General features: G+C 55.4%; 1 protein-coding gene across 3 annotated transcripts in view; it reads right to left on the bottom strand.

Moving 5' to 3' along the window:
* Positions 1–25419, bottom strand: part of KAZN (kazrin, periplakin interacting protein) — a 306938-nt gene that overhangs the window by 5736 nt on the left and 275783 nt on the right. For 2 of the 3 annotated variants that reach the window (XM_040987942.1, XM_040987943.1), the window contains one exon: positions 23614–24653. In XM_040987942.1, coding sequence (XP_040843876.1) covers positions 24486–24653 — 168 coding nt within the window. In that variant the 3' untranslated portion in view covers positions 23614–24485. Of the gene's footprint in view, positions 1–80; positions 313–5242; positions 5362–5778; positions 5985–23613; positions 24654–25419 lie in introns of those variants that run through there. The other variant, XM_040987941.1, reaches the window with a different exon arrangement.

Here is a 25419-nt window from a genome sequence, read left to right as displayed (position 1 = left end):
AGGCGGGTGGGTGGACAGAGAGACCATGGGTTCCAGAGGGGTCAGCAGGTGGCTCACCCCTGCCCAGCCCCGGCACTCACCTCCCTGCTGAAGTTCACTTGGTACAGCAGCTCGATCCCCAGCAGGATGCTGACCTGGTGGAATTTCTTGGACACATTCAGGTGCTTCTCCAAGTCCCGCTTCATCAGGGAATTCAGCATCCGCCCGTCAACCAGGTGGTTCTGGAAGGCCTGGGAGTACTGGGACAGGCCGATGTCGTTCAGCCAAGCCTTGGCCACCCAGTGATGGTCCAGGTCGGCCGCTTTGGATAAGCTGATGAAGAGACAGCCAGAGAGAGGCACAGTGGGAAAGGCGGCAGAAAGGAGAGGAAGTGGAGATGCAAGCAGAGGCAATGACAGGAGGAAACCAGCAGGGCTGGGGAGAAGGCCAAGAAAGCCACAGATGGATGGGGCAGGGGTAGACGGAAGGATGGAGGGGAGGCACAGGGGGATAGGAGAGACACAACAGATTGGACCAACAGACAGAAGGCAACAGAAAGAGAGACACGGCTGCAATCGGCATGTGAGAGTGGCAGGCAGCCGGAGCAGTATGTCTTAGGACCTTGGCACCTGCCTCGGGCCATCTTACTCCTGTAGGTCCACAGAGCCCAGTTCTGGCTCTTGTCTTCATCACCTTCTGGTTAGCTCCCCATCACAGCCGCTGGCTGATCTGGCTTCCTGGCTGACCCTCAGGAGAAGTGTCAGCCACGGCCTCCCAGAATGTCCACTCTATATGCAGCAAGGACGGGTCACTCTCCTACTTGCTCAGACTTGGCCCAGAGCCACACAGCAGTCCTCACAGAGTCCACGTGAAACCTACGTCTTGTTTATTTCTCATTCCTCTCTCTCTCTGCCACATCTGTCTTCTTCATGACAAAACTGGTTCAAGTGCACGCGGACGCTTCCTGAGTGGGTCAAGGTGTGGTTGTGCCGGGGTGGGAGTCCTCTGGCTGTCATTCTTCTGATGGCCACATGGTGACAGCCTTGCAGAAGGAATGAGAATGTTGCTTCCCCACCTGCTGGGTGAGTTCCCCAGCGGCTGTGAAAGGTGAGCAGGTGGGAGAGCAGTGATGTCCCTGTGTGAGCCTGCTCCCATGGATGGGACCAGATGGTTCTTCACTGTCCCTTCGCCCTCATCCAAGGATGAGGCTCATGTTCACCCCTGTACTCCCTCTCTGGGCCCTGCCTGTGTCCAGAGCTCTGGGCACCCTCTTCACGGTCCCTCCTTGCTCTCCCAGGTTCTAACCGGGCGCTCTTGCAGTGCCTGCTGGCTGCCATGGACCTCTCCCCAGAAGCAGGGGGAGTCCTGAGTCCTCCCTCACCATCCTGAGCCCATGAAGCCCCGTACTCACTGTCCTGTCCTGGCGCCCCAACTCTTGGACCCATGCGGCACTTCCCGGCCCTCTTCTTTCCTGTCCCAACCCATGGCCATCTCCAGCTTAGATATCTAGCCCTGGCTCTGCCTCTGCCCCCACTTTCCAACCATCACCCCTCCTGACTCCACTCTCCTCATTGTCACCAGCTGGTCCTTTTTCAACAAGGCCCTATCTCAGGATAAAACCCCCAGGGCCCAGCGTATCCAAGCTCCCCATCCCCCTCTGCACCCGGACTCCGATGGGGGCGGGTGGGGGTGCTTTCCCTCGGCCCTTCCCTGCTCACTCCTTCCGCTCCCTGGGGTATCCCATCTCAGCGGCTGCTGTGCCGCTCAGTTCCCCGTTCAGGGCTCTGACTGAGCACAGCTACAGTGATTAGCAACCACTCTGCTTCTAGTTCGTTTTCTCTCTTCCCGCCTTTGTTGCCTCCAGCCCGGGACAGTGGTGGGGTGCGGGGTGGTGGATAGGGACACCGTTTGTGGGTCCACACTCTGCATGGGGCTGTGCAGATCCCAACCACTTGCTGGAAGAAAGGCTCGGGGAGGTTGAGTTCCCAGCTTCCTGCTTCACTTCCTGTCCCCGCCATGGGTCTCCCAGGACCCTGGCCTCTGCGTCTCCTCTCTGCAGTGCCCCCCATCTCTGGCTTACGCCCACAGACACTACCCAAATGTCTGAGTGCCAGACACCTTCCAGGACCAGAGCTGGGGAGGGTCCTGCTAGGTGCCCCGCACTCCGGAGAGACCCCATCTGTGTACCTGTCATGCCACCAGGGCCAGCTGCCTCGCTATTAGGTCAGCCCCTGGCTGGTCCGTGAATGTTCAGGTTCAACATCAACCGCATTGATGACCAAACACAATCCAGCTCAACCCACCCCTAAGGAGCTGCCCTATAGGGAGTCTGGGACAGGAAACTTCTGCTTCCCCACCAGCTCCCCATGCAGGGCCAGCCCCAGCTGTTCATAGGGTGATGTGGCCCAGGACCCAGTCCTCCCGCCTGGGGCAGAAAGCAGTGCTTGGCTCCTGGTTCTTGTGGCGCTGGGATGCTGTCAGATGCTGGTGGGCCAGAGAGGTCCCACGCGGAGCAAGTGTGGTGCGAGACTTAGCTCAGCCGTGCACCCACCACTGCCACCCTGCAGATCTGGGATGGAGGCTGAGGAGGGGGTGCCTGGCTTCACCTCCCCGAGAGGCCCGTTTATAACCAGCAGCCACCTGTGTGCCAACACTCAGGGCACTCTTGCCTTTCTGGACAACTCTCTTTTCATTAAAGCTGTCCCCATGGGGCCTCGACTTGGCGACACTTTGACAGCTGGGGGTCTGAGCTATCACCAGAGTAGTGACGTGGTGTCAAAGGAGTTCAGGCATCCCTTATGGAGTTGGGGCCTCCACAGACCCTGTGAGGACAGTGTCGCTTGCGTGCCTGCTCAGCACAGCCAATAGGAAGCTGCCCTGCGCCGTGGCGTCCGTACGTGGCTCTGCAACCTCACTCCCCTGGGTCCCAGTTTCCTCACCTTCAAACAGGGGCCATTGCTGCTTTTGTTCACAAAGCTGTGAAGACCAAAGATGCCTGAGCACAGGGTCTGAGCAAGGAAGGTGGGGGGGTGGGCACTGAGGGCTCTACCAGTAACAGCAGCAGGACACCTGGCACAAAGGTGGCATGGATAATGCCACGGCGATTGGCTCAGAACCCAGGTATTTTGGCATGTGGCTTTGTGCATGTCACCCATCTGCACCTCTCTTTCCCCTTCTTTAGAAAGGGAGTGAAATTGTCCATCTCCTGCTCCGATATTGTGATGCTTAGATAAAATCATGTCCAGGGAGGGGCTGCCCAGGGGTTGTGGGTTTTGTGTTTTGCAGCCAGGTCAGACAGGGCAGCATTATACCCAGGGTAACATAGCAGGTCGTGCTAAGAAATATTCCCGAAGGTTCCTGGATGGTCTGGTGGGTCCTAGCATGCCAGGCTGTGACAGCGTGTGCACCTCCCCCGGGAAAGTGTCCCACACTCAAGCCTGAGTCCCATGGGGCTCTGGCTGCACCCCTCATTTCACAGTGCCTAGAGAGGGCGAGCTGCATGCGGGCTGGATCTCCACGCGGGCTGGATCTCCACGCGGTGTGAAGCAACCACTCAGAATGAGGTTTCTGTCCCCACTAGGAAGTCCGGTGGTGTCTGACCCTGGGGGTCCCTTGCCCTCCAGCTCTTGGGGTTTAGCTCAGGTACAACTGCGGGGACACCACAGTCTCCCCACTGGGCAGTAAAGACTTGTGTTCCTGGAGAGGTCTTAGCTGACCACTTTAGCCTCACTGAAGGGCTCAGCAGTCCTTACCCCCGGGGTCTTTATGCTGAAGCTCCCAGTGGGATGGCAGTTGGAGGAGGAGCATTTGGGGGTGGGAGGTGATTCAGTGGAATATGAGGTCACGAGGGTGGGATGCCCATGTGGGATTGGTGCAGTGGGAAGGAACGCCAGAGTGGGCTGGGTCTCTCTCTCTGCTATTTGAGAACTCAGCACTAAAGCTCCGACTGTGATGCACGGAGCGCAGCCCTCATCCACAGCCTGATGCTTGCAACCTCTAGAGAGACGAATGCGTGGCTGCCATGAGGGGCCCATCATGGTGTTTTACGGCATTCCAAGCACAGCAATGGCCTGAATACCTCCTGTTTATGCAACTGAGCAGGCCACCTTTGCAGACCCTGTGGACCTGGGGCTTTGGCCTTGGGGTGATGAAGCTGATAAGGGCTTTTAGGAGGGCTGGGCAGTCAGGCGGGTTAGGAGGTGGGAGGTTAGTTAGGTGCTGATGGGACGCTCCCCCCCCCCCCCCAGGGGACATGTAGCAGGTGTGTTAACACTCCTGCATCCGTCACGCCCCATCCCTGCCTCTGGGACCTCGTGGCTAGCCATGCTCCTGACCAGGTCCTGGAGGTCAGTACCTGTTCCACTCAGCATCACCCTCCTCTGTCCACACATGGATGTGCTGCTCCCAAAGCAGCCTGAGTCCCCTCGCCTCTCCACCTTCACCCACAGCTGCTTACGCCAGTAATAGCACACACCACCAGGTCTGAGGAAAGAGTTGCACACACAGAGTGATGGGGGAAGCAGCCAAGGATATAATCATAAGGAAGTTGTGGGTTGGATTCAACGAGGCTTATCCTCTCCCATCTGCAGGCTGAGGCCTCAGCAGGTGCAGCTGGGAGCTCCTTCACCCCGAGCTGTTTGCTGAATGAAGGGTTCTCACCCTGGAATGTGGTGCATCAGGCTAATCTTGTACCTGTGGTGCTGGCATGCCATATGAGTGCCACTTTGAGTCCTGGCTGCTCCACATCCTATCCAGCTCCCTGCTAAGAGCCTAGGAGAGCTACAGAGGATGGCCCAAAGCCTTGGATCCCCACACCCCTGTGGGAGGCCTGGAGGAAGCTCCTGGCTCCTGGTTTTGGACCTGCCCAGCTCTGGTTGTTGCAGCCGTTTGGGGAGTGAACCAATAAAGGAAGATATTCTTTCTCTCTCTGTCTCCCTCTCATAACTCTGACTTTGTAATCTTTGAAAACAGTGCTGAGAGCTGAGATGCAGTGGCAGTGGGTGGGACAGACATGTTGGTTCATTTTGTAGACTGGCTCAGGCTGGCTGAGGAAGAGGGGTTCTGAGAGGTGTGTGACTGGCTTCCACGTGGGGAGGGGGTGTCACAGGACACAGGGGGACTCGTGCCCATTTCTCTAGGTGGAGGGGCTGGCCCAGAGTAGGACAGGTCCCATCTTCACACTCCATCTCCTGCCCCCCAGTTCTGGGCCAGCCCACAGCACCTGGAGTGACCCAGACACTGCCAGGGTCCGCGCTGGGCTCACCTCCTGCCTGCCTCGGCGTCGCGGTAGTCCTCAATGGCCAGTCGGAGCTTGCGCCGGTGCAGGGAGCTGCACACACCCAGGCCCAGCTCCAGGTCCTCATCACTCAGGCTTAGCAGCACCTGCTCAGGGGCAGGAGAGGAGGGTGTGGAGGGGGCTGAGTGCTGGGAGGGACCTTCTCGGTCTCCCCGCCATTCCTGCAGGATCTGTGGGCAGGGCCCCTCTCTCCTCCGCCTGCTTCCTTTCTGGACAGCTGGGCAAACATTTCCACAACCCATCTTGGGATCTCTGCTCTGGGAGCCAATCTCCCCCCGCCAAGCCAGCTAAGCGACTGGTCCCATTTCACAGGTGAGGTAGCTACTGCATCCGGAAGGACTACAAGCGTTGATAGGATGCAGTGATGTGGTGGGGCCATCAGGGCCTGGCTGGCCTGAGGTAGGCGTGAGGATGGGGACGGGTCTGCTTCAGAGTCACCTGAAGCCCATGGCAGGGGATATGAGGGGGTGTGACAGATCCTGCCCTGGCCCAGTGCCACCTACCTTCCCACTCTTGACGTTCTCGGCGCAGGCCTTGACATACATGGGCATGGCCATGACCACCTCCAGCCAGGCCTGCACGGTGCCCGCCTTCCAGTGGGACATGGGCGTGGTCCGCACCAGCTCCACGTGCTGCAGCCGGTCCATCTGTTCCTCTCCCTCCGACAGACTGAGGCTCTGCCGCGTGGGGCTACACTGGCTATCCGAGTCTGTAACACACAAGCACAGGTGCGGCCATGCTGGGGGTAGGGAGGGGCAAGAGGCAGGTGGGGCCGCAGGGCGGGGGCAGGGCTGTGGGAGCTGCATCTGTGGCTACAGGAGCAGGCCGGGGATGTCTTACTGCCCTGCCCCCACATTCAGTTCTTCTCTTCAGAATCAAAATGGCCTTTTGATTTCCCCTTCGGCTGTCCCTCTCCCCATGGCAAAAAGCCCCCTCTAAAGGAAAAGAATCAGCTTATTCCAGGGAGGAAGCAAGACAGAGAATTCTATCACCCCACACTGGCTGTTGGTAGCTTATTACCTAATCTGGGATCCGCAGACACCTGGTGCCATGGATGCACAGCCCCACACACTCACACACCGCACACCCACCATTAGCTGCTCTCTCCTCTACATAGCTGAGCCATCGCCATCTCAGGAGCCGCCCTTGCATCTCCCGGCTGCCCAGGAGTCCTCCAAAGGGGCCCTGGAATGTGCTGTGCCTGCCTGCTACCAAGGCAGGTGGGGTCCTTCCCCAGGCCTCAGCAGGGTGAACAGTGGAACAGGACCCATCTCTGGACCACATGGTGGTATCTTAGGCTACGCAGAGCTCCGGCTCCATGCCTTTCAGCAGGCTCCATGCCTTTCAGCAGGCGCCCCGCCTTCCCGCCATTTCTCAGCCATTCCTGGTCTGAGACTGACATCAACATCACAAACACACAGAGTTCAGGCTACACAGTCCCAGCCAATAGAATCTCTGAAAACATAGTTCAACAAAAACCCAAATGGGCAGATTCTGCTCTGCGAGAAGTGCTCCATGTGGAGCGACAAGCCTGATTGCAAGGACTTTAGTCTAGTCTCAGGATTGGGGAATAGCTAACTACAGTTTATACTGAAGACATTTGCAAAACTTCCAAGCTGGAAAGGAGGACGTAGTGAATGTTGTGTTTATTTGTGTGAGCTGCATGCCACTGCTCTGTTGGGTTACACACAGCATCGATCACATGTTACACACAGCCAAACGAAAACCAGCTCTTCTGTGTCCCCGATGGTGACAAATATTGTACAGTGAGCAGGGAGTCACAGTGGGCCCTTCGGCAAGGGTGGCTTGCAAAGGGTCCCTCCCCTGGGGCTTGAACATTTTCTGACCATTCCTGGGAGAGAGAGAGAGCGAGCAGGGGAGAGAGAGTGAGCCTGTTTGATAGGGACGAAAGAAGAGAAACTCGGAAGAACCAGCCATGGGGAGAGAGATGGCAGCATAGACACAGTGGAGACTGCAAGGTGAACAGGACGCAGAGAGGGAGGGGTGGGCAGGGACGGCAGAGGCGTGGACAAAGGCTTGGGGGCTGTATGAACTTGAGGACCTCAGGGTCTTTACAACTCCTGTCAATGGCAGTGTCCAGCCCAGAGCGACGCCGGGGTCCAGCTGCGTCCCTTCCGTGTGCTTGGGTTCCTGCAAAAACACAGCTCCTGCCTGCCAAGCACTGAGTGGCAGGGCAGCTTCCGAGGGAAGCAGCGAGCAGGGCTTTTGGGGTGACAAACTGTTCGTTAAAGGCACTTTCCAGATGCAGGTGTCACAGTGCCAGCTTTTATATCTAGGAGCCCTGGGAGAGGAATGGCCCACAAGTACAGCTGGGTGGCCCCCCAGGGGGGCTGCAGTATGGCAGGGGCCAGCCGAGCCATTGGGAGCATCTGAGGAGGGACTCTAAGTGATAGGTCCTCCATAGCCTTGCACACACCCAGAGGACCGTGGGGGGACCTGGCTGAGAAAGGTGCGCCATGCCCCATCACCCTGCTCCAACACATGCACGTGTATACATACACAGCACACGTGTGTGCGTGCACACACACAAACACACAGACCATGTGGACACCACACAGTGTTAGTGCTACACCCCTGAGCCTGGCTGTCATGTCATGGGGTGGTCCAAGCGTCCCTCAAATGCAGCCTGCAGGGGTGCTCGCTGGAGTTGTGCTTAACTAAGTGTGAGCAGACGCTGGCCTTAGGCCAAGCCCTCCTGGCATGTGTGTGTGTGTGTGTGTGTGTGTGTTCTAGACCCAAGGTTGCTCATCCACAGCCACAACCATGTTTCCTGACCTCAGGGGCAGTAGCGGGCATTTGTGGCAGAGACCGTCTGGCCCAGTGAGCAGAAAATGTTCCTTCCCTGGACTGTTAGGAAAAGCCTTTTAGGGAAAGCCCTGGGACTGGCCTTGAGGGTGCAGCGGGATGAGCTGCACTTGGCATCCTTATGGAAGCGTCAGCTGCTGGAATCCTGGCTGCTCCACTTCCAATCAGTTACATGCTAGCGCACCTGGAAAGCAGAGGCAGAGGACCCACATGCTTGGGGCCCTGCACCTGCACAGCACATCTGGTTTGACAGATATTTTAACGTCCTGTCCTAAACAGTAAGAACTATGTAAAACATGAATTCTGATGACACTTGTTGACCTCCATGCTTACCATGTCCACTATCTGAGCTCCGTCCTTTTGACAAAGAAAATCATGTGATTGGGCCGACGGTGTGACACAGTGCATTTAGCCTCTTCCTGCAATGCCAGCGCCTCATAAGAGCCCTGTTTGGATCCTGGCTGTTCCACTTCTGATCCAGCTCTCTGCTAGTGTGCCTGGGAGAGCAGTGGAAGATAGCCCAAGTGCTAGGGCTCCTGCACCCACATGGGAGCCCTGGCTGGAGTACCTGGCTCCTGACTTCAGCCTGCTCAGCCCCAGCCACTGTGATTCTTTGGGGGAGTGAACCAGCAGGTGGAACACTGCCTCCTACCCTGCCCTTCCCTCTCAAATGAATATTGACAAACCCGTGATGTAGACATTGTCATTATCCTGATACGTGCTTAAAATAATTTGCCTACAAATATATCAGTACTTTGTTCATGATTTTTGTTATTGTTGAGTCTCAGACTTTCCTTCTGAAATAATTTTTTTATTATTTCTGGAAAACATGATTTTAAAATGCCCCTGATTAAAAATACCCTGGCAGTCAGCTAACCTTTAGTCAATGTAAGACAGCCTTGTATCACCTCATTCTTCAGGGAGCTTTGCTGGGGACAGTGCAATGCTGCCACTATGTTCTTTGTGTACCTGGGAGCACTGCTCCATGGTTCTGTCTCCTTTGCTAGAGAGAAGCCCACTGCCAGCCCACTGCTGTTTATTTGTTAATAACTTAAAAAAACAATCTTTGCTGTTCTTCAGTTTCAAAACAATGTGACTAGATGTGGATCCTGGTTTCGTTTTTCCAGCTGATACAAATCGAGCTTCCTCTCGTTTTTTTTTTTGGACGCATTTCCACTATCATCTCTTCAAACATGACCTTTCTCCATTCTTACTGCTTGTTCTTTCTGGGATGCCAGACTCACACTGTACTGTAAACTTCTAACTTCCCTGCTGTATAGTCTTCTCTGCAATGCAACTTTCCATGTGGATGGACACACGGCATAACCTTAGCTGTCCAATAGGACAGCTGTGAGCCACATCTGGCTAGTGCAACTCGGAGACTGAGTTCTAATTTTAACACAAATCTGGACAATGTGTGTCAATTAGACAGCTCTTCTCCTTTGTAGCACTTATCTCTTGGTAATTTCCTTTGACCTAATTTTCATTTAGAAAATTCTCTCTTCAGCTATTTATTCTGCTGTTTAATTGACTCATTTATTTGATGGTTTAAATGTCATCAGCTGCATTTTTTTAATTTGTAAAAAAAAAAAGTCTGTTTCTTTTTTCAGTTTTGCCAGGTCTCCTCATACCTATGACTTCACCTTAGATTTCACCTTAGATTATTTATCTGAAAATCAGAGAGAGAGATCTTCCATCTGCTGCTTCACTCTGCAGGTAACCGTAAGCCAGGAGCTCCTTCTACGTCTCCCATGTGGGTAGCAGGGGCCCAAAATCTTGGGCCATTTTCTGCTGCTTTTTTCCAGGCAGTTAGCAGGGAGTTGTATCAAAAGTGGAGCAGCCTGGCTGTGAATCAGTGCCCAAATGAGATGTTAATGCCACAGGTGGCAACTTTACCTGGCACACTGCAATGCCAGCCCCATCCTAGATTTCTTTTTTTTTTTTTTTTTAAAGATTTATTTTTATTATTTTTTCATTGGAAAGGCGGATATGCAGAGAGGAGAGACAGAGAGGAAGATCTTCCATCCGATGATTCACTCCCCAAGTGAGCGCAACGGGCCGATACTATGCCGATCCGAAGCCAGGAGCCTCTTCCGGGTCTCCCACACGGGTGCAGGTTCCCAAAGCCTTGGGCCGTCCTCGACTGCTTTCCCAGGCCACAGGCAGGGAGCTGGAAGGGAAGCGGGGCTGCCGGGATTAGAACCGGCGCCCATATGGGATCCCGGGCGTGAAAGGCGAGGACCTTTAACCACTTGTGCCACCGCGCCGGGCCCTATCCTAGATTTCTTTAAGTATTTTATATGATTTTCAAAAAGAAGTTGAGACATTTTTGAATATGGTAATTCTTACTTCTGCCAAGACCCGGAGGTCCCCATTTGCGCCTGTCTTGGCTGACTCTCACACTGGACTCATGTTTGGTCTCAGCATGTGGGAATCTTCAGGGCTCTGACTGGGTGCTTTCCTCATGTGAAGGAAAAAGCACCTGTTTCTTGCAGGGTCAGAAGGAGAGCAGGAGGTGGAACCAGGGACTAGGGCCTGCTTCCTTTCTGCCTGGGCTGAGAGATAGACCCTCCGTCTCTGCTGCTTGAATCAGCTGTACCCCACAGCTCCGACCTTTGTTAAAAGCCCAGATGTCAAGTCGGGGCGTGAGACAACCCCACCTTTCGCACATGTGCATTGCTCGTTCCTCCTGCTCCGATGCTGTAATCGGGGACAAGGTGAGGTAACAGCCCCAGGAACCGGTTCTTGGTGTCGCCAAACGAGAGGCAGCAAATCCCCACAGCACACACTTCACTCTTCCCGATTCTCACCACGGATGCTTTCCCTGCTGCTACGATCTGAGCCCAAAGCATTTGGCTGAGTGAGGCTTCAAGGCTGAACTCTTGGCTGTGCCTTTCTCCCAGGGCCCCCAGAAGGCTGGAACCCCTACCACCATCTCTCCTGGGCAGCCAGGGCAGAGCCACCCAGCTGAGGCATGGCTCATCTTTCCACCCGCAGGCTTTGCGAGGGCTGAGTGGTCGTTTTGGAGCCAACTGGGAACCTGGCTGACAGGTTCTGGACCTCATCGCAGCTGCTCTGAAAGAGTTGCTGTTCCTCCAGTGGTTTCTGTGAACCCAGCAGCTTCAGTAAAAGCACCCCTGTACATCTGTCTGAGACTCTGAGGTCTGCTCCAGTCCTCATGTGTCCATAGATTAAACTTTCCTTTCTTCCTGAACCTTTGTCTTTATTATTTTGCTTCAGCACCGGGGACAGGGACCTAGCTTCCTATAACAGTGTCAACTCAGTTGCAGCTTCTTATCTGTATGAAGGCACTCTGAAATGTTTGTGGCAAGTGGAATTTAAACATAAGTTTATTTTGGCATATTTTTTTTTTCAAATCAGTACACAGGAGGTCGAGGGGGCAGGTTTTAAAATGCTCGTGGAAAATTCAGTTTGTGGAAAAACTAGGCATGGGTTTTAACATTTTGTGGGCACCCAAATAGGCTCTTGAATTCCGTTTTCCATGAGATTTCTGAAGTCTTATTGGAGATGGCTTGAGGCATGCCCTTGACTTCTATAAGGCCAGCGAGACATTGAAAAGACTGGGTTTAATGTACTGGGTGTGTAGGCTTTGAATGGGGGGCACGGCCCAGAGTGGAATTCCCTCTGTCACAGTGCTGTCCCCGTGGCACTCTGCATGTTGGGCTGCCATTGCTGGGTACAGTTCTGGCCACAAAGTTAGTCCCCTGAAGTCAGCAGCCATACCTGCCTATGTTTTCCTTACCTGGACTAAGCACCCAGGGACACTCCCCGTTCTAGTGAGAGTGAAACCCAGCCCATGGGAACTGCAGCAACTACACTATTGTATTCCAGCCTAGCCCTGTCTGGTTGTGTTATGTTTTGAACTCAATGCTGACGAGCTTGAAAGCCACCCACTGTTCTCATGGGAAAGTTCAGGTTCTCTCACCCTCCCCCAGGACTAAAGGGACAAAGAGGACACTTCCCATGGGAAACCAAGGCTCCGAGAGGCCAACTGATGCTGATGACTGGTCAGTGTAGGAGCTGGGCTCTGCCTTGTATGTTCTACCTCCCAAGGGACAAAAATGTTCTCAGATGCCTTGGCATTACTATGGGACATCAATGGCAGTGGATGGTTAAGACCTGCAAAGTGGGGTGAGCGAGGTGGGCTGTGGGGACCTGCTCTCCGTGTCTGGCAGGTTGCTGGGGAGTTAGAAGCCCCGTGCTCTGTCAGTGCTAGACTGCATGGCTGGCCAAATCACCAAGACACAACATCATGGAGTCCAGAGATTCGTGCTGGTGGCAGACAGATTGATGTGCACTTGGGGTCCACATGTAACTGGGAGCTCTGTGCATGGGCCTGCGTGCCTGGGGGTTGGTAAAGTTGTCAGAATTAAGATGGAGTCACTAGTGTCAACCCTAAGGAAAATACAGGGGCTCATGTCGTGGTGTAGCAGGTTACACCAGGATCTGCAATGGCCACCTCAGAGCCTGGTTTGCGTCCTGTCTGCTCTGATTCAGCCCCAGCTCCTTGCTAACATGCTTGAGAAAACAATGGAAGATGGAACAAGTGCTTGGGCCCCTACATGAAAGACCAAAATAGAGTTATAGGTCCTTGGCTTTTGCCTGGACTAGCCTTGACCATTGTGGCTATTTGGGGAGTGAGCCAGTGGATAAAAGAACTCTCATCTCTCTTGCTCTGCCTTTCAAGCTAAACACATTAATGAGAAAATTAAACCAGGAGATTATGAAGAAAGGGAACTTGTGCATGATTGCTGGATCGCAACCATCACAAAAGACTGCTAGAACCACAGACGCACCAGGGCCACTGCAGCCAGATGCAGAAGACACTTCCCTCCGCAAGGGTGCCTGCACACAGCTGTGAGCTCAGCTCTGGGCTGAGGCCATGTGATGGGCTGACTTGCGTCCAAGGAGGTTGCTTCAAACGTCTTATCTACCTCTGCCTGGTGAGCCTTTCAAGCTCCTCCTTGCCTCAGCATCTTTGGATGCACCCACAGTGCACTGCGTATCCCAGTGCTGTGCTCTGTGGCCCCCTAGACAGACAACCATCATTCCTTGGATATTCTGGCCAATTGCTATGCAGGTTGACAGGGTCATCTGACATACTCCTAGGTGCTGGATGGTTGGGAACACTCACGCCTCACTCTACAAAGCTCCCAGGATGGCCTGATGGTGAACGCTGGCCAAGGTAAGCCCTGGGCTGGTATAGCAGAAGCAAGTCATGTCTAGGAAGACCCCAAGGGATCTAGTAGAAGCTTTGGCTCTAGATTCTCAAATAGTTCCTCTTATCCCTATGCTGGACTTCATGTTTGAGTCCAGGGTCCAGGGAGAGTGATGAAAGCTGTCCAATCCTTGGGTGTGAGGAACAGCTGTGGCCCCGTCTGCTCAGCTGGTGCCTGGATCCATCTGGATCTCTCATCTAATAAGAATTAGAACCTTGGATCTAGAAGGAGCCTCTGGAGTCATCTGGTCGACCCCTCTGTCTGGAGCTGAGAGAAAGGAACTTGGTCTGTGGCTCAGCATAATGCGGGGGCCAGAGCATCAGTCACTCAGAGGCTGGACGTGGGCCATGTGTCCCAGCAGGCTGAGCTGCCACATGGGACATCGTGTCTCATCGTAGTGTCCAGGATCAAGTCCCAAGTGTGTCGCTGCTGATCCCATCCAGCTTCCTGCTCAGTGCCTCATGGGGCAGCAGATGCTGGTTCAAGTGCCTGCATTCCTCCCACCCACGTGGCAGATCTACATGGAGTGCCAGGCTTTTTGATTTTGACCTGACCCAATCCTTACATTTGGAAAGTGAACCAGCAGAAGGTTTTTTTCTTTTTTTTCCCCTCTGTCTCTCTCACTTGATCTTTTAAATAAAATTCTTCAAAAAATGTAGAGGACTTTGTAAATTCTACTTCCCACCCTGCTTGGAGAGAGAGGACAGCCCTCCTTTTTGTGGCCTCTGAGCCCAGATAGAGAATATTCATTGAAAAAATATATATTTGTTGCTTATTTAGTTATGCAGTTGGGGTTGGGAGTGTGGATCTTCCATCTATATGTCATTCCCCAGATGGCTGCAATGGCCAGGACTGGACCAAGCCAAAGCCAGGAGCTTCACCTGGGACTCCCACATGGGTGGCAGGGCCTAAATACTCAGGCCACCCTCCGCTGCTTTTTCCTGTTAGCAGGGAGCAAAATTGGAAGTGGAGCAGACAAGACATGAACTGGTACCCATATGGGGTGCCGACGTCGCAGGCAGAGGCTTTGCCCCATGTGTTGCAGTGCCGGTGCTGTGGAGGAAACACTCTCAACCCTGGTATCCCACACCCCTCTCCCACGAGAGCCAGCGGCAGACGCTCCTGGCAGAGCTGCAGGGAGGAGCACCTGGGGCTCAAGCCCTGTAACTATTTCCTTATCTTATCGATTACATGAAGTCTCTGCCCAGCTTGTGGGTTGAGTGATCCAGCCCCTGGACTTAACATGGCATCTCATGGTGGTCTGGTTGGGGCGGGAGCATTAGTTATGGAGGCAAAAGATGTCCCAGGTGCTAGGGTATGCCTGCACCTGCAGGGGCTGCTGCTGTCTCGCAGAGGCCCCAGCTGTAAACAGTGAACGTGGTGGGGTCAGGCCAAGTTCTAAGTTCCTCTGCCAACTTCTCCTTTCTGAGACTCCACCCACCATCACGGCCCAGTTAGGCTCGGCTCGTCCAGTGCTGAGCACTTACGCCATGTTTCAGAGTCCTCACCCAACACCCTCCAGTCCTCCTTGGGTCAAGCTTGAAATGGGAACCCAGAGAGCTCCTACGCTCAACATTTGACAATGGTTCCCCAACTCCATAACTGAACCTGCTGTTCTCTTAGCCTGAATCATGGTAGCTGCTCTCTCCTCTGCTTGACAAACTCCTCTGTGACCTTCAAGGCCCGTTTGTATTTTGTTTCTTTCAGGGAATCCTTCCTTGGTCACTTGGTAGTGCTCTGCCCCTCCTCCATCCAACACACACACCTGCACACACACATGAGCATGCTCACACAGGCTCTTTCCTTTCAAGCACTATTTCTGCATAGCAATTCTCACAGCTGCAAGTAGCTAAAGGATGTGTGTGTATGAGTCTTTAGCAAATGTCTGTGCCTCCCTGTTAGGCAGGAGCTGGGCCTGGCTTGGCTCACTGGGCGTCTGTCCTAGTCGGTGAGGCTCAACCAATGTAGATGTTCGTCTTAACAAGTGCAGCATCTCAGCATCTGGTATCATTCGCTTGCCAGTGGTTGTGGTGGGAAGACTTTCCCCATGGAATGGGGCGGGGTAGGGAGAGATGGCAATGGTCAGCTTGGGGTCTGGAGGACTGGTCTCAGCTCACCGCTGCCTGGGATGGGGGGAACCCCCTAAGTACTGGCTCATGGGAGGGAGGTGGGCAGAGATGGAGCAGCCTCCCTTTGCGGTTCACTTGCCAAGCTCAGCGATCCCATCTCCTTGCAACCCTCAGAGCCCAAAGTGAACCACACATTCTTCTTCCCACTCCATCTCAGTACCCCTGCCCTATGGGGCTGAGTCTTTCTGCATGCTGGCTGCCATCCTGTGCATTGCAGGATGCTTACTGGCCTACTGGACGCCGGCACCCCCAGCCCTTCCTGACCCTACCGCTGGCCCTTTGTTCTCAGATCAGCCCTGTCCCTGCTGTTCCTGCTGTAGTTTGAACACCTCACCCACAGGAGGTGGCAGGGAAGCCCTTAGCAGACTTGGCAAGCCATGTTTGGCTGCCCACTTGGAAACGCTGCCCTGCCATGTCCTTCATCTGTATCCCTGCAGTGCGGGGGACAGGAAACGGTGAAATGAAGTCTCATGCTGACAGCTTCTCATCCACCAGCTTCATTCGAATCTGCCCCAACAGCGACATCACACTTCATCTGCTCATGTCCCATTCCTGTCTCTTACTATCGGATCTCCTTTATGTCACTGCTCTGGGCCCCCATGTGCTTGCCTGTAAAGCCGATGAATACGCAGCTGTGACTTGAGTGAAGCTGATGCTGGGGTCACTGACACTGTCTCACTGTGGACATCTTCCCACCCAGCCCTGAGTGTTTTCCATCGCTGTTTGTTGAATGACGTCACGAGTGCCTGTCCAGTGGCCAGCACGCGCCTGGCCCCATGGGGACTCAGCCAACATCAGTAAATTGTCTACTGTCATCTCCCAGCTTCTGCTCCGTTCTGCCTCAAGCCAGCTCTGGCCCTCAGCTTGCTCTCCGAGCACCTGCTCTGCTTCCTGCTTTCTAAGTTGGCCATGTGCTTTCTAGGAATATTTGAGGAATACGGAGCCTTGCCATCCCTGAGTCCCAGGGACCCCTGACCGAGTTCAGGAAAAATGGCTGAGTCATGGCTGCAATGTGCTGAGCCCACTCCCGCGTGTCCCTGTCCCTGAGGACCACGGGGAGTATGGGGGGTTCAGGCTGCTGCGATGACTCCAGGTGGTGGGGGCAGCCCTGAGTAAGACCCCTACCTCCTTCTCCACTGCTGCCTTCCAGATGCCCAGTCATCCAGGCAGTGTGTGTCCACTGAGAGGGATGCCCGTGGCCGGACAGACAAGGCCACGTCCAGGACTGCTGGGGCTGAGAGAGCTTACAGAGAGAGCCCAGCCTACAGGTAAACAATTCTTATCAATGTTAAAGAATCATTGTGGCGCACCGTGTGAGGCTGCCACCTGTGATGCCAGCATCCCGTACTGGTGCCACTATGAGTCCCAGATGCTCTAGTTCTGGTCCAGCTCCCTGCTAATGCGCCTGGGAAAGCAGCAGAGGATGGCTGAAGTGTTCGAACTCCTGCCACTCGTGACCCTGTGAGGCCCCTGGCTCCCAGTTCTGACCTGACTCAGCTCTGGTCATTCTAGCAACTTGGGGAGAGAATCGGCAGTTGGAAGGTGTCTCCCTATCTCTGTAACTCTGTCAAAGTAAATAATACATCTTAACGGAAAAAGAATTGGGGTTTTGGGGGGATTCTGGGCACATGGCCCAGCAGCTCTCCAGCCTGCCCCAGCACCTCCCTGGAGCTGCGCAGGTGGCTGCCTTGCATGGATGCTTTCTTCCCAGACTCACTTGTCTGACTGGTCCAGCCCAACACTTGGCAACCAGCTGGCCCTGGAGCACCGGGAAGGTGCAGGCCACTGCAGGCTGTGCCATCAGACCTCACCGTACTGACGGCCAAGGCCACCTGCTGCCATCCAGGTGTGGCCCAGACCTCGCTGAATGGGGTTCCAGAAACCCATTCCACAGAGGAGGAAAGTAGGGTGCATGGAGGGCACAGCGAGGGCCAAGGCTGGGTTGGCTGGATCAGCATGAGGGCCTCCCGCAGCCCTGAGACTATAGCTGTGAGGGACACTTGTACCCGGTCATCTGTGCACGACCAGGGTGTCCTATCCTCACCTTATAGAGGGACAGACTGAGGCTGGCTGTGGGCCACCCAGCTGTAAACATGGCCTTGGGATGAAACCCAGGACCTGACTGCTAAGCCTGCATCTTCCACCTTCCCCTCCCTGCAGCACACAATCTCACACTCACACATGCACATGAGGAGATGGGAGTCTGGGGCTGAGTCCCACCCTCAAGCTGCCCTTTTGCCTCTGCCCCTCCACGTGGATGGCCCAAGGTCCCTCTAGCTTGTGTCAATGGTCAGAGGCCACCTCCTCCCTGCCCTGGTCCCCAGGGATGCAGCCCCATACAAGTATGAAGCCACCTTGGAGGGGACATGTGGGGATGGAGTGCGGTGGGGCCGGCCCTGTGCAGGGTGGGGGTGCCCATCCCTCTGGGATCCTGAGCCAGGGCCAACCCGTGAGCCTGGGAGCATGGTGAAGCTGCCAGGCCGGTCCCTGGGTGCTCCCCTCATTGCTGTATTCTGCACATGTGGCTCAGCTGGGCACAGGAGGTGCTGTGCTGTGGGGGAGGGACACAGCCATGCCTGGCCTGCACTGGCCCACCTCACTTCTACTGATCCCGTGTCATTGCTGCAGCTCAGTGGCTCAGTGGCTCAGGCAGCTTGAGGCCCTGGGAGGGGGGAGGCCTGGGTTACACAGCAGCTCCAGCATTGCTGCTGGGATGGGTGAGTCCCTGCCATGTGCAGCATCGGGAGAGAGGCCTGGAGGTTACAGGGGAACCCTTGTGGCTCCAGGCCTGTTGCCTTTGGTTCTAACCTCTGGCTGCCCGGCAGCTTGGGCCTGGTCCAGCTGCACTTACCTGGGCCTTGGCCTCTGATCCTCACCGGGCACCTGTCCTACCTCCCTCATGGGGCTGGTGAGAGGCAACTCCTGGCCCTGTTGCCCCTTCCCTGAGCTAAGCCTCATCCCGGCTACCTTGCTTCAACCTTGCAGTTGCCCGGGGACATCATCATCCCTGTGGTGTCCATGACGTCCCTCCCCATTATAAACTGTAAAGGGCTGTGTTGGGCCCCGGTGTGTTTCACTCAGGGGTGTGTGCGACCCCCCAGGCAGTCTCGGCTTTGCCATGCAGAAGCCCATGGGCCCTTGTTCCCTGCTCTTCCAGAGTGAAGGAGGGGCCTGTGTACTTCCCACGGAAGGGAGGGGAGTCTCTGGGAAGCCTAGGGCCCTGGGGGAGGGTTGCTGTGTTCCCTGCTCCCTTACCTCCCTCCTGTCCTGAAGGCTCTTAGAGGTGGCGTCCAGGGGAGTCCCACTGCCTTGGCGCCCTAGATTCTCCCTTCCAATAGAAGCGCATCTAAAAACTAAACTAGAATTTGGCGGGGAGGTGGTATTGTGGTGCCAGCAAGTCCTGGCTGTTCCACTTCAGATCCAGCTCCTTGCTAAGGTGCCTGGGAAAGCAACAGAAGATGGTCCAAGTGCCTGGGTCCCTGTACCCATGTGGGAGACCCAGAAGGAGCTCCAGGCCAAGGCTGGCAAAGCCCAGGCAGAGCCTCAGCACTTGACCTTGCCCTCACCACTTGCTGCCCGTGTCCCTCTAGCCAAGTCAGAGAGTTTGGCTGGGAGTTTCCTGGGGGCTGCAGCAGACTCCCGAGGCGGACAGCCATGCACGCTGTGGGTCCCTTCTTCCTTGTGCCGAGGGCCTTGCTTGGGGTCTGCCCTCACCAGGAACCTAGAATTTGCCCCAGCTTAAGGCGGCCCTCTGCAAATGCGCACCCCAGCTCCTGCCCACATGGTGCCACCCTCTGTCTCGGCCCCAGGTCCCCTCCTGCTGCCACGCCTACCCCGAGAGCTCACCAGGGTGTGCACAGACTCCAAGGTCCCTCCCTAGACCTTCTGATTCAGCAGGTGTGAGATGGGGCCTGGGACTCTGCATCCTGCAAACCCAGCGCTTCAATGGCCCTGACAACTACTGCTCCACCTGTGGCTGTCAGACCTCCCTCTGCTACAGGGCCCTTTGCACATGGAAGCTGGGCATCCCACGTGAGAGCACAGCTGTGTTGAGGTAGCCTTGGGGCCCTGAGCTTTCTTTCCCCAGTGATGGCTGCCCTTGGAGCCGGGGACCTTGGAGGAACCTCTAAGGGTTCCACCGTAAGCAGTTTGCAAACCCAAAGTGCTGCCCTGCTCTGGGCGTGGCCTCATCCTCTCAACAGGTCTCTGTTGAGCAACGGACCCCTGAGGATGACCCTCAAGTCATCAAAGACACACTCTTGCAAGGTAAACTGCTGAGGCTGCACATCTTAGCTGCTTGATGGTGGGCAAGCACCACACCTTGCATCCTAGTTCATCCACCTCTACCTTGGGGCTGGCAACAGTATTTATCTCGGAGAGTTACTGCAAGGATTGCTGGAGTGACTGGAAGAATGGTGCCTGACACAATAAAACCACACACACACCCCTCCCTGTTAGACCAGGCTGGCCTAGACTCACACATATCCAGTCTGACCCTGGAGACGTCTCTGTCTGCCTGTCCCTGTGCCTGGGGTCCCCATGGCAGCCGTGGCATAGGGTGTTCCCACATGGCATCTAGGGGGACAGAAAGAGAAACCCAGATACTCCTCCATGACCACACTGCCCCTGAACCTGGCCTCTGGGGCCTGGTGCTCAGAGCCCAGGAGCTGGGGGGGGGGGAGGGTCTCCAGGCTCACATGGAGCCCAGCACTGACTTGAAGCTGGGAACAAGTTTTGCCTAAGTCAGCTTTGGGCTCGAGATGGCACAGCTCTTTGCACAGTTTCCCTAACTCCTGTTCAACCTAAACCCACATGTTACAAAGCACTGGCAACACAGATTGATGCCAGCCCCGTCCAGGCTACAAAATACATTCATCTCTTACTGCTGAGCCTATGAGGAGGCAATCCGTATCATACCCACTTTGTGGATGAGTAATCTGAGGCTTAGCTTGTTTGAAATCAGATGTAGGGCCGGATCTGGGAGCAGCGAGCCATCCTGCTCTGGACCCCTGGGTGACCTGGGATGGTCATCTCTTGCTAGGACGCAAAGGATTCCCCAGAGGTAGAGCTGAGGATTCTGGAGGTATAACGTATCACACAGGTCTCTGGTATGCAGCTAATTCATCAGCTACTTCTCAGTAACCCACCATGAGAGCAACCAGGGACTTCCCAAACCTGGAACAGAAATGCAGAGAAGCCGCCAGCCTGTGCAGTCAGGTTCCCCTCTGCTGGGCACATGGGAAGTACCTGATGGTCTGCCATGGGCAGGAAGGGGCTGGTCAGGGTGTTCAGAGGCTGCTGGGCGTGTTTCTTTAAGTTCAGTCCTGCTGTGATGGCCTGGACATGCCCCGGGGACGGGCATGCAGCGAGTGTGGGTCAGGTGTGCTGCCTCTGGTAGGTGGCAGCCAGCAGACACCTCTGAGGCCTTCCACGTGAGAGGGCAGCTGTTCCTAAGAAAATCCAGTGAGTGTGTGCACCCTGAATGCCCTCCACGATCAATCTTACTTAGGAAAATGGGTATAGAAGGGGACCACTCCATCCAGCAGGGTCCAATTCGAAGCCACTTAAGGGCCCTTTGTTCAGAGAAGATGGGGGGTCAGGGAGGTGTGGAAGAGGGTGGATTTGTGGAAGGGGAAGCCTTGGCGAGGGTGGGAAGAAGTCCTATGGCTATCTGAAAGTCACATGGTGGAAGGATTGAGGCCCCTGTGGTGCTGTCCCACCTGGACTCCCAGAGGCCCAGGGTTGGGTCGAATGAGCAGCAGTGGCTCAGGTGTGGAGCTGCTCTTGGCTGGTCCAGCCAGGGGTGGACCGTAGGGCAAGCAGAGGTAATTTTGTTGCCCATCTGGCCTGCAAGTCATGGGGAACTTGGCTGGCCTGGGCTGGGCTGGGGGGCAGGGTTTTCTGGGACTAGGGGCCAGGTGGAGATCTGGCAGAGGATCTCCACCTGGTGGGTCCAACTGAAGTCCTGGTCCTTCTCCCCAACCTCCCCGCTGCCCGATCAGACTCCCAGAGTAAACACCCAGTTCCACTGTGATCCTGGATGACTGACCCAGTCTCCATTTTTTCTCATCAACAATACAGACTGCTGGAAGAGTTAACCAAGTTAATACAAGGAAAGTGCGCAGCATGGAATCTGGCCTACGGTCAATGCTTAATCAAGGTTAAATAGTAGTATTGTTGTTACTGATATTAGTCACACCTGTTGGAGCCTGTGTGGTTGGCATGTTGGCCGGGGGGACCTGGGGGACCTGGGGGACCTGGGTACCACTTGGAGGCGGAACATTGGAGCACGGCCTCCAAGGTTAGCTTTTTTTTTTTTTTTTTTTTTTTTAAAGCAAAGGAGGTCGCTGATCTGCAAAGACTTGAAAGTCAGCCCATGAGTAGGTGGGAGGATCAGGAGCCTGGCCAAGTTGCTCCTCGCTGAGCCAATGTTTCCCCCCCCGGTATCTAGTGTGAGGGCCTGAGTTAGTTTCTGGGTGACAAGTAGACTTTCTCCTTGTCTGCCAGCTCCTGTCAGTTGGCAGTGGCTTTGTAAAGTGAGCCACTCCGGGAATGGAAGGCAAGGGCTCTGTGATCATTTAGTGATGTCTGTGTGGTGCCAGGAATGGGGGTAGTAGCGTGTGCTGTTGATACAGCTGCCCTCCTGGGATTCGCCCAGGCGGTCCCCATCCTGGGTGCCCCTTCAGTGTAGCTGAGGAGGCGTCCAAGCCCTGGTTCCAGGGGGTGACGGGCTTGGGGACCTTTTCCCATCAGGAGTGGCCACTCTGAGCCCTGTTGGGCTGGCTGACCAGGTGGCCCTCATCGTCCTGAGCTTTTCTAACCTTCCTGATCTTGCACATTGACTCATCAGGGTCCAAGCACACGGTCCCTTTCTCGGTCTGGTCTCCGTGGGGCCTTGGGGGGAGAAGGAAGCAGATGAAAGCTGCCGGGGGGCTTGCTTAGCTTCACAATAGGGTGCTGGGCATGGCAGGGTGTGTGCTAGGACCCCGGGGTGACCCCGGATGCCAGCAGCTCCTCCAAGTATGGAGAACAAAAGGGACCTGGGGAGGCCACCCTGGCTTGGCCCTCCCTGGGCCCGGATTCCGGTCAGCTTTCCTCGGCCCCTCCCACCACACCCTCAGACCCAGCCCCGGACACTGCAGGGAGCAGGTCAAGCCGGGCTGTGCCTCCCACCCACGGCAAAATAAAAGCAATCAAATCACATAGAATTCCACCGTATTTTAAAATAAGCTTTATTTAGATTTTTTTTAATATCTTATATTTGCATCCATGCCTTCAGTTCTTTTCCTCTAATGTCACCCATAACTCATTCGCTATTTGACGTAGTTCTCTGAAATAAATCATCCTTAGTGACTCTCAGAATTATCTCCTAATTTACAAAAACGGAAATGGAAAGGAACTACTAAATCATTACTGGGAGTGCTTGCAATCTTATTTTCTTGTAAGTTAAGGGGGAGAGAAAATGAAAATCAACCAAAAAAAAAAAAAAATCAAGGGGGAGAAAAGTATTTTGTAGAACATCTCTCTGCAGAGAAAGGTGCTGGCTCGGCCGCTCCATTGTACCCCAGGCTGGGCCAGAGGCCACAGAGAAGTCCCCACAGGCGCCTGCCTGCCACGGTCTCATCCCTGGAGGGGCAGAGGGGCCGGCGGGGAGGGGGAAGAAAGGCAGCAGCTGGCATGGGACGGTCCGCTAGAGAGGCTCGGCTCTCAGCCCTCTCCTGGCGTCTTTGTAAGAGCTGTGAGGGTGCAACTACGGCCGTCTAGAGCTGTGGTTAGCTGTTAGGGACAGGCAGCATGGTGGGGTGCAAGGGGAAGGGAATGTCAGGCTTGGCGAAGCTGGGGTTCTCTCCATCACCTGGCGTTAAGATGCACGCGGCTCCCAGGCTGGGGAGGCCTCCCTGATGGGGAGCCAGCGCTGCTCCCCAAACAGGTACTGCCTCCCACTGTGGGTGTGACAGGTGGGGAGGGTGGAGGAGGGGACAAAGTGCATCCCCTACTGTACTCCGCGGGGTGGGGCCAGGAAACACAGTTGCAAAGAGGTGTGTCCTGCTCCGCAGGGCGCCCAGGGCCCCTCTGGCTGGACCCTGGGCGTGGGGGTGGGCTGTGTCCTCAGGGGGGGCTTTGAGCTCCCTCCAGAGGTGAGAGCCAGGTTGGGTGAGGCCGAGCAGTGTTGGCCAGATAAATAAACGCATCCAATGGAGGTCCCTCGCATGCAGGGGCGGGAGATTGGGCCGGACAGAGACAGGAGAGAACAAAAACATCATCAAGCCATGAAATCCAACGTTCCCTGGGTCCTGGCCAGCCCAGGCTGCACCTGGGCATGGCCTGGTACTGGCGTGGCCACGGCCACAGTCACCTTAACACCCGCCTCCCGCCCACCCCGTGGAAAAATATACATTCCGTGATTCACGTAATAATTTAGATAGAATAAGTTTTCTGCATTTGTGCAAATAAATTAAACAAAACATCTCCCCCCACCACGTGAAACCTGACAGACCGTTAAGCACCGACAGCGTGGGGACCTTCCCCAGGGCCCGGCTCGCCTGGCGCCCACGATGACAGGGTCTGGCCCCGAAGGGAGGGGTAGGGTAGGGCAGCCACCAGCTGCAGACCTGGACCTCGGGCGAGGCGGTGGGCAGAGGATACGGCCCAGAACACGGTGCATAATCGTGGGTATTTACAAATACACAGCAGTCCTTCAAGTGTTTCATCAAACGGAGGAGGAAGGGTGCGACATGAAAACAGCCAACAAAACAGGACGGGGGTGGGGAGTGGGAGGAGCAACTAAACACGGAAAAAGAAAAACAAACAAACAAGAAACCAGGTTAACAACACGACTGTGTCGCGGCAGAGACAACGGAGGGCTTGACAGAGTCACACACAGGGCGCGGTATGTACATCAATTATAGAGGACGGCGCGCACCCAGCCCCGAGCCCCCCGCGCGCATCCCCCCACGGCCACGCGCGCACGCCCACGCACGCACGTCCATGCGCACAGGCGCAGGGCGGCGGCCATCACCAGTCCGCGTCCTCCTCTATGTAATAATCGGGGGCGGTACCATCAAAGAGGCCGGGGTCGAGGGACTTCCGCTGCTTCCCTCTGGCGAAGACGCGCGAGATGGAGCCAAATCCCATCTTCTCCTTCTTCTTCTTCCGTTTTTGGTCTTCAAGATCCTCTAGTGACTGAGTGATGGCACAAGGCGGGGAATTAGGGGGAAAAGAAGGAGGCAGTTAGCTGGGCATGGGGGCACAGGAGGAGGCAGGGGTAGGGCCAGGGCCATGGTTAAGGTCAGTGCCTGCCCATTCAGGGCTGTGCAAGCTTGGGCCACTGCAGGGAACTCTTAAGAACAACAGGTCCACCTCCAAGCAGGAGGGTACAGCTAGCTGCCTGCCATGGTGTGGACCCCACCCCTCTCAGTCTTGTTGAGTATACTCAGCTCCTGCCCCTGAAGGTTGGCCATAGAACAACCCACACTTGGCCAGTGCCTGGAGTCAGCATTGGGACTGGAGGCGGCCATGTGGGCCAAGGGTGGCCAGCATGTGTACTGTACAGTGGAGAGAAGGCCTGGGGGAGCTTGGAGCACCCCCAGTGGCTGGAGGCCCCTGGAAAGGAAGTGAGGTGGACTTCTGAGCAGAAGGGTACCTGGGGCCTGAAGGATCCACATTGCCCTGGGACGCTGGGCACCCTCAGTGCCTCCGTGCAGTGGGGGTCATGCTATTGATGACGTCTGCGGTGCACAAGTGTTTTGTGTCAACACAGGAGCTACCCACACGGGGGTGGGGTTCGGGCCAGAGTCCTATATCCCAAACACTTCCGAATTTCAAGCCACACCGTCCACGTGGTGTGTTAGACTCTGCAGGGTGAAGAGCCCGGGAACCTGCATTTGCAATCTCTTCCCTGGTGGACCCCTTGATGCACACAGGTAGTGCATGGACCGGGGGAAGGGAC

This window comes from Ochotona curzoniae, unplaced genomic scaffold, assembly GCF_017591425.1.
Source record: "Ochotona curzoniae isolate NIBS_2020 unplaced genomic scaffold, NIBS_Ocur_1.0 contig_4792, whole genome shotgun sequence".
NCBI lineage: Eukaryota > Metazoa > Chordata > Mammalia > Lagomorpha > Ochotonidae > Ochotona > Ochotona curzoniae.
This window is presented reverse-complemented; position numbering and strand designations above follow the sequence as displayed.